Source organism: Typha angustifolia, chromosome 8, assembly GCF_048772165.1.
Source record: "Typha angustifolia cultivar Huaian chromosome 8, ASM4877216v1, whole genome shotgun sequence".
In the NCBI taxonomy this organism is placed as follows: domain Eukaryota; kingdom Viridiplantae; phylum Streptophyta; class Magnoliopsida; order Poales; family Typhaceae; genus Typha; species Typha angustifolia.
In genome coordinates, this window is record NC_133246.1 from 16,781,728 (window position 1) to 16,795,873 (window position 14,146).

Sequence of the window (14,146 nt, forward strand, 5' to 3'; positions counted from 1 at the left end):
TAAGTTTTTAAGGCATATAAAATAATACCGATTAGATTTTAATTTGGCAAAGATATAACAAATATGTTGAACAGATGATGAAAATGTTTAATTAGGTGATTATCATTATCCGTTTAGATATTTTATGCATGTTAAAGTTATTATTTATTTACTGTGATTAGTTATAATATATTTTTTTAGTTTAATCTTGTGATTACTAATATATATGATCATGTATCAAGTTGAAACTTTTTTTATAACGTTTTATTTTAATACTTGAATGCTCGATCACATAAAAATTAATGATAATCAAACAAATGAATAGGTGTTACCTTTGTTGGTAATGCTTTGCATATTTTTGACTATCATTTCAAATTTTTTAATATAAATGACTTAATAATACTTACAAGATTATTTGGAGGTATGTGTACAAAAAAAAAAAAAAAAATAGTGGAAGTTAAAATGTCCCCTTACGTTATGGTATGAGTAAATAGGATATATAAATTCAATAAATCATAAATCAGTTTACTCATAGGAGTAAATACGAGATACAATCATGAGCATCATCTGCAGCTTTTCTCATTTACTGATGAATCTGATGGTAGACTTACTCTATATATCTATACATATCAAGAAATAAAGGAACCTGGTGGAGAAGAATGATTCAACTCCAGCTTATGTACTTGATATGTTTATTTTCCTGAATGAAGAATTACTAAGTGTATATATATCCTTTTCCTTTGGCAGATCTATCCAAAAGGGTCAGCTTGACATTGGCTTATTCTGTAAGAAATGCTTGAACAGTATCAGAGCTTGTCGAGGGCGATGCAAAGGAACCTCATGCCCTGCTCCTCTAATGGTCACAAGGGTCAGCCCTTGGTACACTTGACTCCATCCACCAACCTGGTATAGAATCATGAGATTAAACTAATGTGTAGATATAGCTTCAATAATTAGGACTTAAGAGAAAGATTGTTAGGCTAACCTGTCCATTGTCATACCAGGGACTCCATTTGTTGAGAGTTGTAAGGTTCAGAGCATCAAGAGAGTATCTGGTTGCGGTCAAGGGAACTACAGAATCTGTGTCTCCACTGCAAAAAAGGTTTGTGTTGCAATTTATTAAAGAATCTTAAGATCTTTAAGTTAAAGTCAAAACTGTCAGGTAAAACAATATTTCACTGTTCTTCTGTCAGTTTTCGCTCTTAGTGGACATAGAGATCTATAATTCAGTGGTGAATACTATTATTTGTATTTTCACAACACTTCCAAATATTAAGCTTAGTATACAAATTCACACATGATAAGACTACTGCAAATCATGATCCCTCAGCAAATAATCTTGTCCTTTTCAGCATTTTATATATGATGGTTTACAGAATTTAGAATTGAAAACAGAAAATATCTTCCACTTAGATTTTGTAAATATCACCGATAGGTACCTTTATGAAAATGTGAAAAATCTACAAGCCCAAAGATGTTATGCAAACATTAGGATGACTTTCAACTAGGAGGCTTAAGGTTTGGCCTATCAACTAGTTTACGAGAAGACTTTCAGTGCAATCAATTGTAACAAAGTATATACCTGAACACCCATATACGTAGGCCACCTGCAATAAGTTCTTGATAAATGGGAAGCATGGATCTTGGCGAATCTGCCCAGTAGTTTCCAACGATGCCACTGGTCATAGAATCAACACAAAAGATAGACGTAATTTGAGTTAGAAAAGATTTGCAAGTTCAAGATCAAAGAATAGACAAAGATGATGCAGCTACACCAAACCTGCATGTACTCCAAGCGTAGTTGATTCCAGTAAGATTGGCATGGAGTGCTTTCTGCACCTCATGATGGTTGTAATATTTTTTGGAATATATTTCAGTGCAAGGATCATAACCTCTGAGCATCCAAGGCTGGATTTTCATTCAATATATATCAGATGCATGCTGAGTTAAATTGAAGTGGAACATTTTGATGTCATTTGGGCAAAATTCAGTCAACCTAGATTGTTGTTAGATATATGTTTCAAGAAACATAAAAAGAAGCATAAAGCAAGAAGTGCAATTAGAATTGGAAAGAGTTATTGGAAGGATCAACAAAAAGATGCATCAATGCTGAATTTACGCTAAATATGCAGAGCTTGAAGTATAAATCAAGAACTTCAAGTTATATTATGAAATAAAAGCCGGTCAATAAAATGAAAATAAGTTGCAGGACAGAAGAATCAATGCTGAATGAGTGCTACGTTCTGATCGGTAACTTGAAGAGGAAATCATTTTAGTGGTCAAGAGAGCAGAAGGTGAGCAGTAGAATTGGTGCAGAGAACTCACATAATGACCTCTTAGTTTGCGTCTAAGATTTGTAGATTGGTTGCAAGTCGGTGTGTAAAGGCTGTATGGATCAATGTTCCCTTGCTCGTCATCAGCAATATCGAGTTGCTTTAGGCAAGCTTCTGAAGGGTGCGCAGAAGACCCAAAATCGCAGGCCACCTTCAGATCCTTGTAAGTCTCATCGGAGATGAGGCCATGATTCCACCAGTACTCGAAAGTCCCGATATAGTCATGGTAATCATCAGTGACGCCGTTTCCAACCTAAAATTTTTACGACAATCATCATTGTTATGTAAGCCAAGGAAAGCCAGCAGAAAGGTTGCAAATTTTACCATGAAACCTTTGAAGTTAATGATAGGTTTCTGAATTCCTATATTGTTCCTATATACAAGTTGGGACAGTTGAGGAACATAGTGCCCTGAAATATTAACACAAACAGATTGCATTAAAGAAGAAGTATGAACAAGATTCAAGGCGTTTCACAGACCTGCATAACTCTCTCCGGTGATGTAGAAATCGCGATACTTGTACTGGGGAAACCTCTCGAACCAATTCACAAGAAAAGTATACGAATCCACAGCTACAGAATTCGATCTATTAGAACAATTGGCAGTATACAATTACAATGGTTTCATTCAACCAGTAAACATACCTGTTCTGTTGTCTCCAGCGGTGTACAGATCCGAAGTAGTGTTCGAGTAAGAGAAGCCAACACCAGCAGGGGACTCCAAGAAAAGCACATTAGCCACTGGAACAATGACAATAAATTTTTTTAAAAAAAGAACAAGACAAGATCTTGACACAGACCCAATTCACCAAACTGCGAAAAGATCACAACTTGATATTGTTCTTACCACTATTCCAAGCAAATTGGTTTATATAGAGTGTCTTCCCATCAGGCTTAATTCGGAACGCTCCAAGCTCCTCCGATGCGCCGTAGGCAATGGACGAGCAACCGGGGCCACCGTTGAGCCACAGGACGAGCGGCGCGGGCTGGACGTCGGCCGGTGCCTCCTGAAACCAATAGAAGAGTGCTCTCCCAGCCTGCGCGTCAACAGTAACATAGCCGGAATACTGAGAAAAGTCAACCGGAGGTTGGCCGGGGAGCAGGGTGATCCGGTCACTCTCTTGGTCCGCTAAAGACTCGATGACCAATCCATAGTTGAATACCAGCATTAAGAACAGGGGAACCAAAAAAATCTGAGTAGAAAGTTTAGAAGAAGGCAAGGAGGACAAGGGGAGGTTCCCATAGGTTCGTTTTGGATTGAGGAAGATTCTACCGCCTCCTAAAAGCATAATTAGGGAGGGCGTTGGAGTGAGTTGGGTTGGATCCAGTATATCCTCCCCTCGCTCTTAAAAGGTGGGAGGAGGAGGAGGAGAAGGAGAAGCAGTAAGTACTGAAGATGTTGAAGGTTCAAAGAAGACCGTTGACATTCTTAGTTGGAAGTTAGATCACAAATAACGATCATTGGCCATCAATTTTTCTTCTCTTTGTTATTAAAAAAAGAAAAAGAAAGAAAAAAAGACAGAAAAATATCTACCTGACATATGCTGGTTCGCTCATAGGCAGACGAACGAGATAGTATAAGATTTATATTGCATTAAGAGTATTTGTAAGCTTGATTTAGAGAGGGGGGCAAAGATTAGACAGGGCAGCTGGCAATGGGATCAAGAATGATGGCGCTTTCGACGGCATGGCATTGAAAAGGACGAGACAATGTTAGCAATGAAATCATTGAGCAACAACAAATGTAGTGGAAAGCGAGGGATTTGTTTACATTGGACACAGAGAGTTGGTCTAATTTGGCTTCTTTTAACCACTTTGATTTGTCTCATACTAAGAGATTTCTCTTATGCATTAATTAATAAGAACTCATCTGGTCATATATGATAGTAGAGATGATTGCAATGTTGTCGAAAAAGTCCACTATTAATAGACCAGAAGATAGTGGCTTACTCTATAAGAAGAAATAGTTGTCAAGAATATTAAAAGATACTCGACACCCCATGGAAGACGAGCAACTAGTTTACGACGGATATAACCTTGCGTCGTATCAAAGTTCAAACTCTTTAATACTTGGATAAATGCATGCCATTATAGCCCTCATGTAATGACGAAGGCATGAAGCTGTCCAGAGAATAAATAATAAGATTTGAAGATCATGAAGCTGATTCCTGATCTCATTATTTACCATTTACAACTGTACAGAATCACATCATATAAATGATAGAGATCTTTCGCTGAAACATTTACTTGATTAGAAACCATAATGTTATTGACCATCTTAGGTGAGCAAACGAGCGTAGAAACTATATATACACAGGTCTCTCACTTTCTCACAAAGGTTTATTGACCACACATACATAGATGCAGTAATCCATATGCAAGATTTGCTGCTCTGCTTATTCAGCATTAACAAATCTGCAGTCCTTTCTTATCTCCCCCTGGTTTCCAACAAGTGGATTATTCTCGGATAGCAAGAGAAGCGCGGTCGAGAAGCGATCATGGAAATAAGCATTATTCGCTGCCATCTTTTTCACAAAAGGAGAGAGTGAAGGATCTGAAACAAGCTGTTGATCTACTAGCAGAAGTCCCTTGTTCCTTAACAAGTTCTTGTAGTACATGTTGTCTAGTATCATTGGTGTTTCGCGGTCATTTCTCGCATAAACTACATCTTTAGGGTCTGGATTGGGCGATGGACACCGGTAGCGGAGGTACTTGGCATACGCAGGGTCTATTGTTGGATCAATTGTTGGGTAGAGTCTACCGACAAGGTTACCGCAGTGCACTCGCCCTACAGAATGAGCTCCTGAAACAAAACGGATGATGTTCAGAGTGAAATACTGAAGGCGAATGAAACGTAATGAAGTTAATGCTTATGAAGATTAATATAATTTTCTCTATATTTGAAGAAAGAACGATTTTATGTACCGAGAAGTGCCACAGTGCTTTCAGCACTAATTCCCATGGACTTGAATCGTGAGAGCACTAGAGATATGGTATCATTGTGATTAGGAATGAATTGTTCGACCACATCAACGTAGCTTTCCTTGCTATCTCTTCTTCCAGTTTTCATGGGTATGTGTGGTCCTCCAAGCTGTCAAGAATATTTTTATACGATATTATGCGATCACACAACAAGATATTTAGCATTTGGAGACGTTGCAATAATCTTTGGAGAAACAAAGAAAAAGGTGGATTTATTGTTTTTTTTTTTAAATAAATTTGTAAAGCAAATCTCTTTTTTCTCAAGTATATTGGCAAAACAAGAGTATAACTGGAAGAAGCACTTACCAAAGCAACACCATCTCTTGCAGAGAGAGCAATGACATCAGCACAAGAGACGGTAGCAGGGCACTCTCTTTCGAGGGCTTCTTTAATCGTGGTGACGTACTTGAAGTTTCTCATGCCGAAGCTACGTTCAGATGCTTGCTCTGAGACTATGGTGTTCCTCGTCTCCAAAAGAAGCGAGGCATCACAGGACTACACCATTTCCAATTAACACACACACACACACACACACACAAGAGCTCTTAGAAGCAAGAGAGTTCTAAGTTCCTATTAGTTAAAAGAATAAGGATCAAATTTAGAGACGAATAAGTTAATCGCTCACCTTAACCATGCAATCATGGAAGAGATTCCTGACCCAAGAAACAGCGGTGTTGCCATGCTCATTGTAGAGCTTTTGGACCTCCTCCTTGACAATAGCTTCTGCTCTTGGGCAGCTCTTCGAGTAGTAGTTTAGCCTCAGCCCGCTCGCTCCTGCATGAATTATTCGATGTGTTATCTGTTGATTAGACTAGAATTTTATCTATCCTTGTCACAAAAAGTGACTGAGCTGATGCCTCGCTAACTAAACTAAATGGATTTCTTCGACATTGACTCCCCATGTCGTCAAGTTTTGGAGAAAAATATTACCAACGCCGAAGAGAAGGCAGAGGAGAGACGATAGCAACAAGTAAGCTCCAAGTGTCGGATTGGAACCCATTTCTGCTTGTCTACAAATCCAGCAATACCTCCTCCTTGCTCTTATAGCATTGTCATTCAACTGTTTCTTCGATCTATTATTGAATGGATTCCTACATTATTGCGTGATGAATTGGGCGCAAGCTCACGGGAGGGCATGGCCACTGTTACAAGTTGTGGCATAACGATCTGTCAGTTTGTTGATGAAAGCAACGTTTGAGCAACTTAATCAACTTAATTTTTTATCCTTATCCGTGAGTCCCCACGAGGACCGCATTCCTAACTTAATTCCATATAAAAGGAGTATTTTTAATGATGATGCCGACATCAAGACTAATAAAAGGATAAATTAAGCTCTCTTACTGTCGTTTGCGTATAAATGGTGTACCACTTTGCCGTCTAAGAAACCAAACAATAATTACTGCCAATGAAATAAAGCATAACAAAACCAAATTGAGTTCCAGATAAGTACTTTAGCTGCTGGCTCTACATGATGCTTTATCCCCCAAGTTGGTTGTCGGTTCATGAAAAGAGAGGACATTAAACAACGATATGGATAAAAGATGCTGATCGAGGGGTAATAGCCCAAGAAGTGATTACATTAGCATGCGAGTCTGCTACACATTCAGGTTGCCTATTTCTGCCAGAAATTAGTAGAGTTCCAAATAACTATTCCTATTTCTATTTCAACAGTAAGATTTAAAAACCTGCTAAGTAATATTTTGTGGCTAAGTATGAAATGTTAGCAAGTAAATAAGCAAACGGTGACACCCTGACAGAGGAGACATGATTTAAATCCTTTGGCATCTCCTGAAAATGATCCACGGTTGCTTCCATGAGAAGAAAAAGTTTACAAACTAATACAGCAGTACCAAAACCAGCCCTTCAGCTTTCAATGTCCAACTCAAAAACTGGAAGAATGTTGAGAGCCGAAGAACTGAGATGAACTCCTCGCACGACACCTCCATATCCAACCTTGATTCTGTGACAAAAAAGCAGAATGGCATCCCACAGTGCTGTTCTTCCCTGTGAAAATCCGACCTAAGTTACTTATCAGTACACAAAAGATATTGAGATATTATTTGTTTCCTTCAGTAAGTGATGAATTCAACGCTAAAGAAAATATTATTTCCTTCTATAATTGATGATCTGAAGGAAACAGTAGGAACAAATTCAACACTAAAGAAAATAATAATTCAACTTAGAAGTTGGGCACTGAATGATAACTTAGAAGTTGGGATATAAACTCGGGACATACATACTTTGGTGATAATACCTATAAAAGTTTGTACTTTAAGATGTAAATTATGGCAGTAACTTAATAAACATTTAAAGGTCAATATGTTAAAGGTTAATGCAGTACAATTAGGTTTAACAATACAATATTAGATTTTAGGGGAACCTATGATACACCAAAATATTCACTAATAGAAGATTATGATGAAAATGACACACAGGTACAGTAAATGTAAAAACATTATAAATAATAATCCAAAAGTAAATGATGAACAAGAATTGATAATAAAGTTGATATAAGAACAACTAATGGTGTTATATAAAGCAACACAGATTCTACAAGATATCAACCTTCAGTAGAGAAGGGATAAAATCAGCAGGCAACTTACCTACTGCTGTAACTTTGACCTGTATCCCAGCAAATATCACAATAAATATGTAGCTGATATCATTGAAACTTGAATCCAGTTGAGTGGAATTTCAGCAGTTCACAAATTTCAAGAGCACATGGTTGTCATTTTCAGGGATAATAAAGCTGGTTGTCATTTTCAGGAAGCTTTTAACAACCTCAAAGAAAGCTGATTTCCAAGAGAGAGGATCTGCTCTGTTTGCAGTCCAAAATTCTCCATGACTAAATTTACTTTTTTACTGTGCTAGATGGCTGTTTTCAGGAAAACATTCTGAATGACCAAGTCTAAATTAATGAAATTATCCTCTCCATGGTTCTTTTAGCACTTAAATAATGTATCAATCAAAAGTTCCTTAATTCTGCAGACATTATTAATAGCTGGTTCTAGACAAAGGCACTGTCAGATCTACTTGATGGACAGTAATTCCATCAAACTAATTTACTTTTTCAATCCCACATCTACTTGATGGACAGTAATTCCATTCACAAAGGCAACATCTATGATCAGTAATTCCATTCACAAAGGCAACATCTATGATCCTACATCACTCAATTCATAAAATGATATACTTTGACCAAAAAAAAAAAACAAAGTGCTTATCTGCAATTGAATCAATCTGCACTTACCTGAAGGGAGAACTGCATCTTCTTATCCCAATAAAGAGCAAAGATTGGAGGGGTTTGCTTTCCAACAGCTAATATACAAGCACCTGGGTGAATAATAGATGGGACACCAGATATGATTGCCACATACTTCTCCGGAAACCTCTCTTTTGGAGGGAGAACCCCGAGAAACAAGGGATTCTTGCTAGACTGGGCACCAGAATAGGAGGCAGGGTCGACATGTAACATCCATCTAGGATGCTCTAAAAAAGCAGCAAATAAGTACAACAACAGGTGAGAGTCAGTTGGAAGCTCACTAGTCCACTTTTTGCCTCCTTTAACATTAAAATCTCCATTGCCCACGTAGTCGTAATTCTTCAAGCATGTTCCTTCAGCAAGCTCTGTCACATAACCACAAGGTCATTGTTGGTGCTAATGATGATTTCTTCATTACACTAACTAATGCTTCTAGCAAAGAGTGTCCTAAAAATTTCCTCTTGAAATAGCATATAGCTTCGAATGCCACTGGAGCAGCATGATGTGATATGCCCTAAAGATCATACAATATGAAATGGGAAAGATTTAGCTACCTTGAACCCTTTGGACTGTGTAATCTGCCCGCACACTGCTATGAGGCAGCAGACTTTTCACCAGCTCACCTTTCATAAGTGTGTTAAGTCTCTGGTGTTCAGTGATGGCATCCAGACATGCCTGAATGACTGGGAGCAAGGAACTTTGTTGTTGTGCACCAGAAAAAGAAAGTTGTGCTGCATGTAGGGGTAGAAATCATAGGTAGATATGAAAATAATCATTCCAATTTATATGGGGATACAAAAAATTTCAAGAGAAATTCAGAATAACTTTGAACAAGATGGAGCCATGCTAAAAATTGTATAATGGTCCAAAATTCTGCAGCCAAATTAAATTAGAAACTTGACAAACAATCAAACACAAAACAGTAAATGACATTCCCATTAATCCTAAACCCTTGAATTAGAAAGAAAGTTATACATAAAGTTACTTTAAGTAACTCACACATTGAACCATCACGTGCTTGAAGAAGGGTGGCGCGCAATTGATGAAGAATTGCATCCTCATCTAGTGTGATTGTTGGCTGCCACTCATTTGCTCCACCAGCTGGAGACAAGTTCACAGGTGCTGTAATACTTGGTGAATCACATCCAACTTGACTGACCGTAATGGAAATACCCATTAAAGATGCCGCTTGAATAACCTACAAGATCAAAATGAATTAAGAATTAAGGATGCAGATGGCATGCATGTACGCAACCAATTAGATAGGGGAAAAGCTAAGAAACCTGAGTGTGGCTTGTTTTGATCTTCTCAAGAAGTGGGTTTATCAGAACAGAAGAGAACCATTGCCTGATACGGTCCCGCCACAGCTCAATTTGAGGATAGATGCCTAAATTCTCAAACGCCTCAATTGCCTGCTCCATCGACATGGGAGGAGGGAGTTCCCCTTCTCCCTTCTTTGGTGGTGTGCTGTATTTCTTGTGGGAACCGGGAGACATCCTGACTGGCCTCAATGGCGTGCTCCTTGCAGCACCAGAAGCGGCAGCAGGCGTTGCAACTGAGCTCGGGCTAGCAATGCCAAAACCCCGAATGGCTGATGGTGGTGTGGCTGCCTTAACAGCTGACTCATTCATCTTCTCCATTTTCTCATCCGCATCTGCCAGGAATTGCTCTAGCATCGTCTCGGTCTGTATTCCCTTGGCACTGCCCGAGCTCTGCCTGGACCACGGAGTCCCAGGAGAAGACGCATACTGTGGCGCAGAAGCAGGAGACATGGGCGATACAGCTCCTGGCTTCTTCCCACTACTCGAACCCAGCTTCTCAGACCCAATTCCCGTCGATCGAGTTGGTGTATAACTGAAAACCGACTTCCTTATCGGAACAAGGGGTTCTGAAGCCGACGCGGGCTTCGACTTTGGTGGCTTCTTGATTGTCTCAGCTTCATTAGCCCTCTCCGAAACTTTCGCCTTCAATCCCAAAAGACTTAGTTGGCGTTCACTCAGGACTTTCTCCTGCTCCTTGGGCTTCTTGGGAGAGGTTTTCCTCGCATTGTAAATGGACAACGCTTTAAGAAACGCCGAGAGAGTAGCAACCAGCACCACCACAACTGCAGCTTCCAAGAACTTGGCAATGTACTCTGCAAAAGTTCAAGTTCGCATTTTTCCAAACAAGTCACGGGCAATAAGCAAATAGAAAGATACCGAGATTGAGAAAGAGAGATTACGAGCTGCGGTGAGCGAGATACGGATCTGGGTCAAGCTCTGGATGATCGCTTCTTCCCTAAGAAAGATTAAGGAAAGAAATAGTTGTCAGATTAGTGCGCGGTTCTAGGGTTTAAGAGAGGTGAGAAGGGTCTTTTACCTGGAGAAGAGGACGAGAAGGGAGAAAGCGGCGAGGAGAGTGGAGGAGCAGAGGAAGAGGAGAGCAGAAGCCGAGGGCCGAAGGCTGTGGGCCGTGAGGGCGGCGGAGAAGGTTGGGTTTTGGTAGGACGAGAACTTGGGCTTGGGCCCAAGAGAAGAAGAAGAAGGAGGAGGCGTTTGCTTGACTTCCATGGAGTCTTCTTTCGTGCTTGTGAACTAAGGAGGATGTTCGGAGGAGGAGGAGGACGCGGAGTTCTCGGTTGGTTGGTCGCTAAGGGCAAGCGTCGCTCGCCATTGGGATCGGTGAGTGATAGCTTCGTGATGTTTGCTTCTTTCGCTTCCTGTCAAAATCTTCCAGTTCAAATTTTTGTACTAAGGGTTTAGCAATTAGCAGTAGAGAGCCCAAGGGCCTACAATTCCAACACTGAAAGAGTTATCTTATTTTAATATATGAAACCAAAACCATTGTTATTAACTTATTCCCATCGCTAATTTACTGTTAATATTATTCCTAAATTTAGAAAAGCTGGAAAAGATTAATAAAGATGCAACAAGCCAATACGGTTACCTTAAACCCGTGTTTAAGGATCCAATACAATTTAGATTAATTTCACCCAAATATCTACCCATTTTTACATAGCCTCTTAGATGACGTTAATAAAAAATATATTAAATAATTATCTTATTTTAAACTTTGTCTTTCTTTCTTTTAAAATAAGATTAAAATAGTTTCCATAATTTTTTTAATAATAAACACACAACTTCGAAAGAAATAATTTCAAAATTATTCATAAATAAAAGTCAATGTCTACAAAAATAAAATAAAAAAGATTTTGTAAAAAAGATAAACAACTAATTTAGATTACGGTCAACTCAATCTATTTTAAATCAGTATCAATAATATCACGATCAATCAATTTTTATAGAGTTGATAATTATCATTTCCTATAACTAAAGAGGCCCTAAAATTTACTCTAACTCAAATAATTATTATGGAAGAAATTATTTAGTAGTTTAATAGTTTGGTGGCGGTGCTCGATGACTCAACTCGATTGATGACTCAGCGATGCAACTAGCTTAAAGAAACAGTTTGACAGCATAATAGCTTAAAACAATATCTCAATAGAATTTAGTTTAGAATAATAGTTATTATAGTTTAACAATAAACACGGCTAAAATCTAAACTAGGTAATTTAGTATATTGACTAAAATTTAGTAGAACATAAATATCCCTGTATCTAGATAAAAAAAGAAGAAGATAGTACTATTATATGCTTGAACTATTATTCAAGATCTATGTCCTTGCTACTGTTTGAAAGATATACCAATCTCTTGCTAGATAGCAGAAAGGCATACCGGCAAAACCATAGAATTAATTTTCCAGCTGCCGAAGAAATAAATAGACAACGGCAATCATTTCAATCCTTACCTGCGGAACTTCAGTGCTAGTGCTATCCGGATACGTATACAAATCCAATTCTATTATGAAGAATATGCGAGATCTTCGTTGGAGAAGTAGAATCGAAGAAGTATTTGCCAACCCGTGTTTGCCCCAATTTAGGCAGAGTTCATCTAGGTTCATTGTGAGTTGTGTGAACCTTGTCCTTGACTTTGTGAACTATTCACCAGTGGCATCGGATTCGGTTCTAAGGTCCCATGCCACGGCCACTGCGGCGGCTAATGCCAATTGCCATCACTGTAAACCACACTCATTATCTACCAAATATGCCAATTGCCATCAATGAAGATTAACCACATCCACTGCATAAAGACCCCACAACTCTTGTCTCACGCTAACCTCGGAATCTTTTTATATACTCATGTCCCGTATTCTCATCAGTTCAGGGAGCTTGCAATAACTTCACATGGATGATAACTGCTCAAACTGCTTGCAAGATTTCATGGACAGGCTCTGGTTCCACCAGAACATCCTCCTATGGGAACCTTCTGGGATCAGCCTCCAGTCCCTGATGAGGAGCAAGAGAACAAATTCAGCTCCTCCATCTTCGAGTAGTAGCAGCAATATAGAGGTAACAGCACTTCTTTCATCTCAATTCAATTTATTTCCTTACACTGGTGTCAGTTCTTTATCCTGCATATATATGTTTGTTTTGTGTAGACTGTTCAATCCACTGATGAGAATGAAAACACACAACCAATTCGAAGAGAGAAGATGCCAACAAGGTTGAATATAGTCATAGACCAGCCCCTTTTCCAGTTGCAGCAACCAGCCAGAAATAATTTGAGATCACACCCCTCATCCCCTTGCATATATACAGGTTCTCCATCCAAACATAGAACAAGAATGCCAAAGAAGATGAGGAGCCACAAAAGCATGTCTGAACTGGAGAACTACGAGTTAAAAGGGTTCACAGATCTCGGTTTCACCTTCAACAAGGACAAATTGAGCCCCGAGATGAAAAGAATCATACCAGGTCTCCAGAGGATCAGGGAGGATAGTGGAGGTAGTGAAATATCAATAGACGTGAATGAGAAGCAGTTCAGAAGACCATATCTATCTGAGGCTTGGTTAATTAGCCAACCTGATTTCTCACTGCTCAATCCACAAATGCTGTCAAAATCTCAAGGGGCTGACATGAAGAATCACCTCCGCTTCTGGGCTAGAAATGTGGCTTCCTTGATCCACCATGATCTTGAACTTGAACCGTCATAGATTCAAGTCTTTAAATCCACAAGTGCTATTTGGTCGCATAGTAGTGTCCTTTTAGTAAATTTCATCTGAAGTTTTGACTTTCCAGAGGTGAAGATTGTGTCAGCGGCGGCAGCTGCAGGATTACCAGTGGTGGGCTAATTCTGCGTAGATAATTCTTTGTCATCCGAAGAAGAAAAAGATAGGAGCAGGAGTTGCAATAGAGAAGCAATGCCTTGTTAGAGATGAGAAATGTGTGGACAAGCAGAGTCAGAAGGTATCTCAACCATCTTTGCTTGTTATCACAGAACAAGAATTATTTCCAACACCATTTAACACATGTGGCAAAGCAGCGATATTACAAACGTACAATTAAAGTTGGAAACAAAGTATTGTAGAATAGGTAGATATGATGACAAGTAATGAAAAAGATGGTTTGTTATTGTCCGCAGTTTCTCCACATGTACTTCGTTACTGGAAGCAAGTATAAAACAAAAGAACAAGGTGCTTTGTTCTTTTCTCATTAAAAGAAAAACAAGAATCACTACAGAGGCTAGCCTGGCAAAGACTTGTAGCAAAAGCAC

At 38.9% G+C, this 14,146-nt stretch overlaps 4 protein-coding genes across 4 annotated transcripts; 1 reads left to right on the forward strand and 3 right to left on the reverse strand.

Annotated features, from left to right (window-relative positions):
* Positions 1 to 454: 454 nt before the first annotated feature.
* LOC140765750 (serine carboxypeptidase II-1-like) lies at positions 455 to 3,719 on the reverse strand. The gene is made up of 9 exons (XM_073104974.1): positions 3,159 to 3,719; positions 2,957 to 3,052; positions 2,792 to 2,884; positions 2,637 to 2,722; positions 2,305 to 2,565; positions 1,760 to 1,887; positions 1,562 to 1,657; positions 965 to 1,070; positions 455 to 882 (listed from the first exon to the last, which is right to left on the reverse strand). The coding sequence occupies exons 1-9, from the start codon at positions 3,598 to 3,600 to the stop codon at positions 742 to 744; spliced, it is 1,449 nt and encodes a 482-aa protein (XP_072961075.1). The 5' UTR covers positions 3,601 to 3,719; the 3' UTR covers positions 455 to 741.
* An 821-nt stretch (positions 3,720 to 4,540) lies between these two features.
* Positions 4,541 to 6,383, reverse strand: LOC140765755 (peroxidase 21). The gene is made up of 5 exons (XM_073104977.1): positions 6,224 to 6,383; positions 5,919 to 6,067; positions 5,600 to 5,788; positions 5,237 to 5,402; positions 4,541 to 5,114 (listed from the first exon to the last, which is right to left on the reverse strand). Exons 1-5 carry the CDS (start codon positions 6,291 to 6,293, stop codon positions 4,708 to 4,710), a joined length of 981 nt encoding a protein of 326 aa, XP_072961078.1. The 5' UTR covers positions 6,294 to 6,383; the 3' UTR covers positions 4,541 to 4,707.
* A 139-nt stretch (positions 6,384 to 6,522) lies between these two features.
* Positions 6,523 to 12,481, reverse strand: LOC140765749 (uncharacterized). Its single transcript, XM_073104973.1, has 8 exons — positions 12,342 to 12,481; positions 10,914 to 11,253; positions 10,777 to 10,832; positions 9,839 to 10,689; positions 9,555 to 9,753; positions 9,110 to 9,286; positions 8,544 to 8,920; positions 6,523 to 7,297 (listed from the first exon to the last, which is right to left on the reverse strand). Exons 2-8 carry the CDS (start codon positions 11,102 to 11,104, stop codon positions 7,157 to 7,159), a joined length of 1,992 nt encoding a protein of 663 aa, XP_072961074.1. The 5' UTR covers positions 11,105 to 11,253; positions 12,342 to 12,481; the 3' UTR covers positions 6,523 to 7,156.
* Positions 12,482 to 12,777: 296 nt separating this feature from the next.
* Positions 12,778 to 14,009, forward strand: LOC140765756 (uncharacterized). Its single transcript, XM_073104978.1, has 2 exons — positions 12,778 to 12,942; positions 13,032 to 14,009. Exons 1-2 carry the CDS (start codon positions 12,778 to 12,780, stop codon positions 13,584 to 13,586), a joined length of 720 nt encoding a protein of 239 aa, XP_072961079.1. The 3' UTR covers positions 13,587 to 14,009.
* The last annotated feature ends 137 nt before the right edge of the window (positions 14,010 to 14,146 follow it).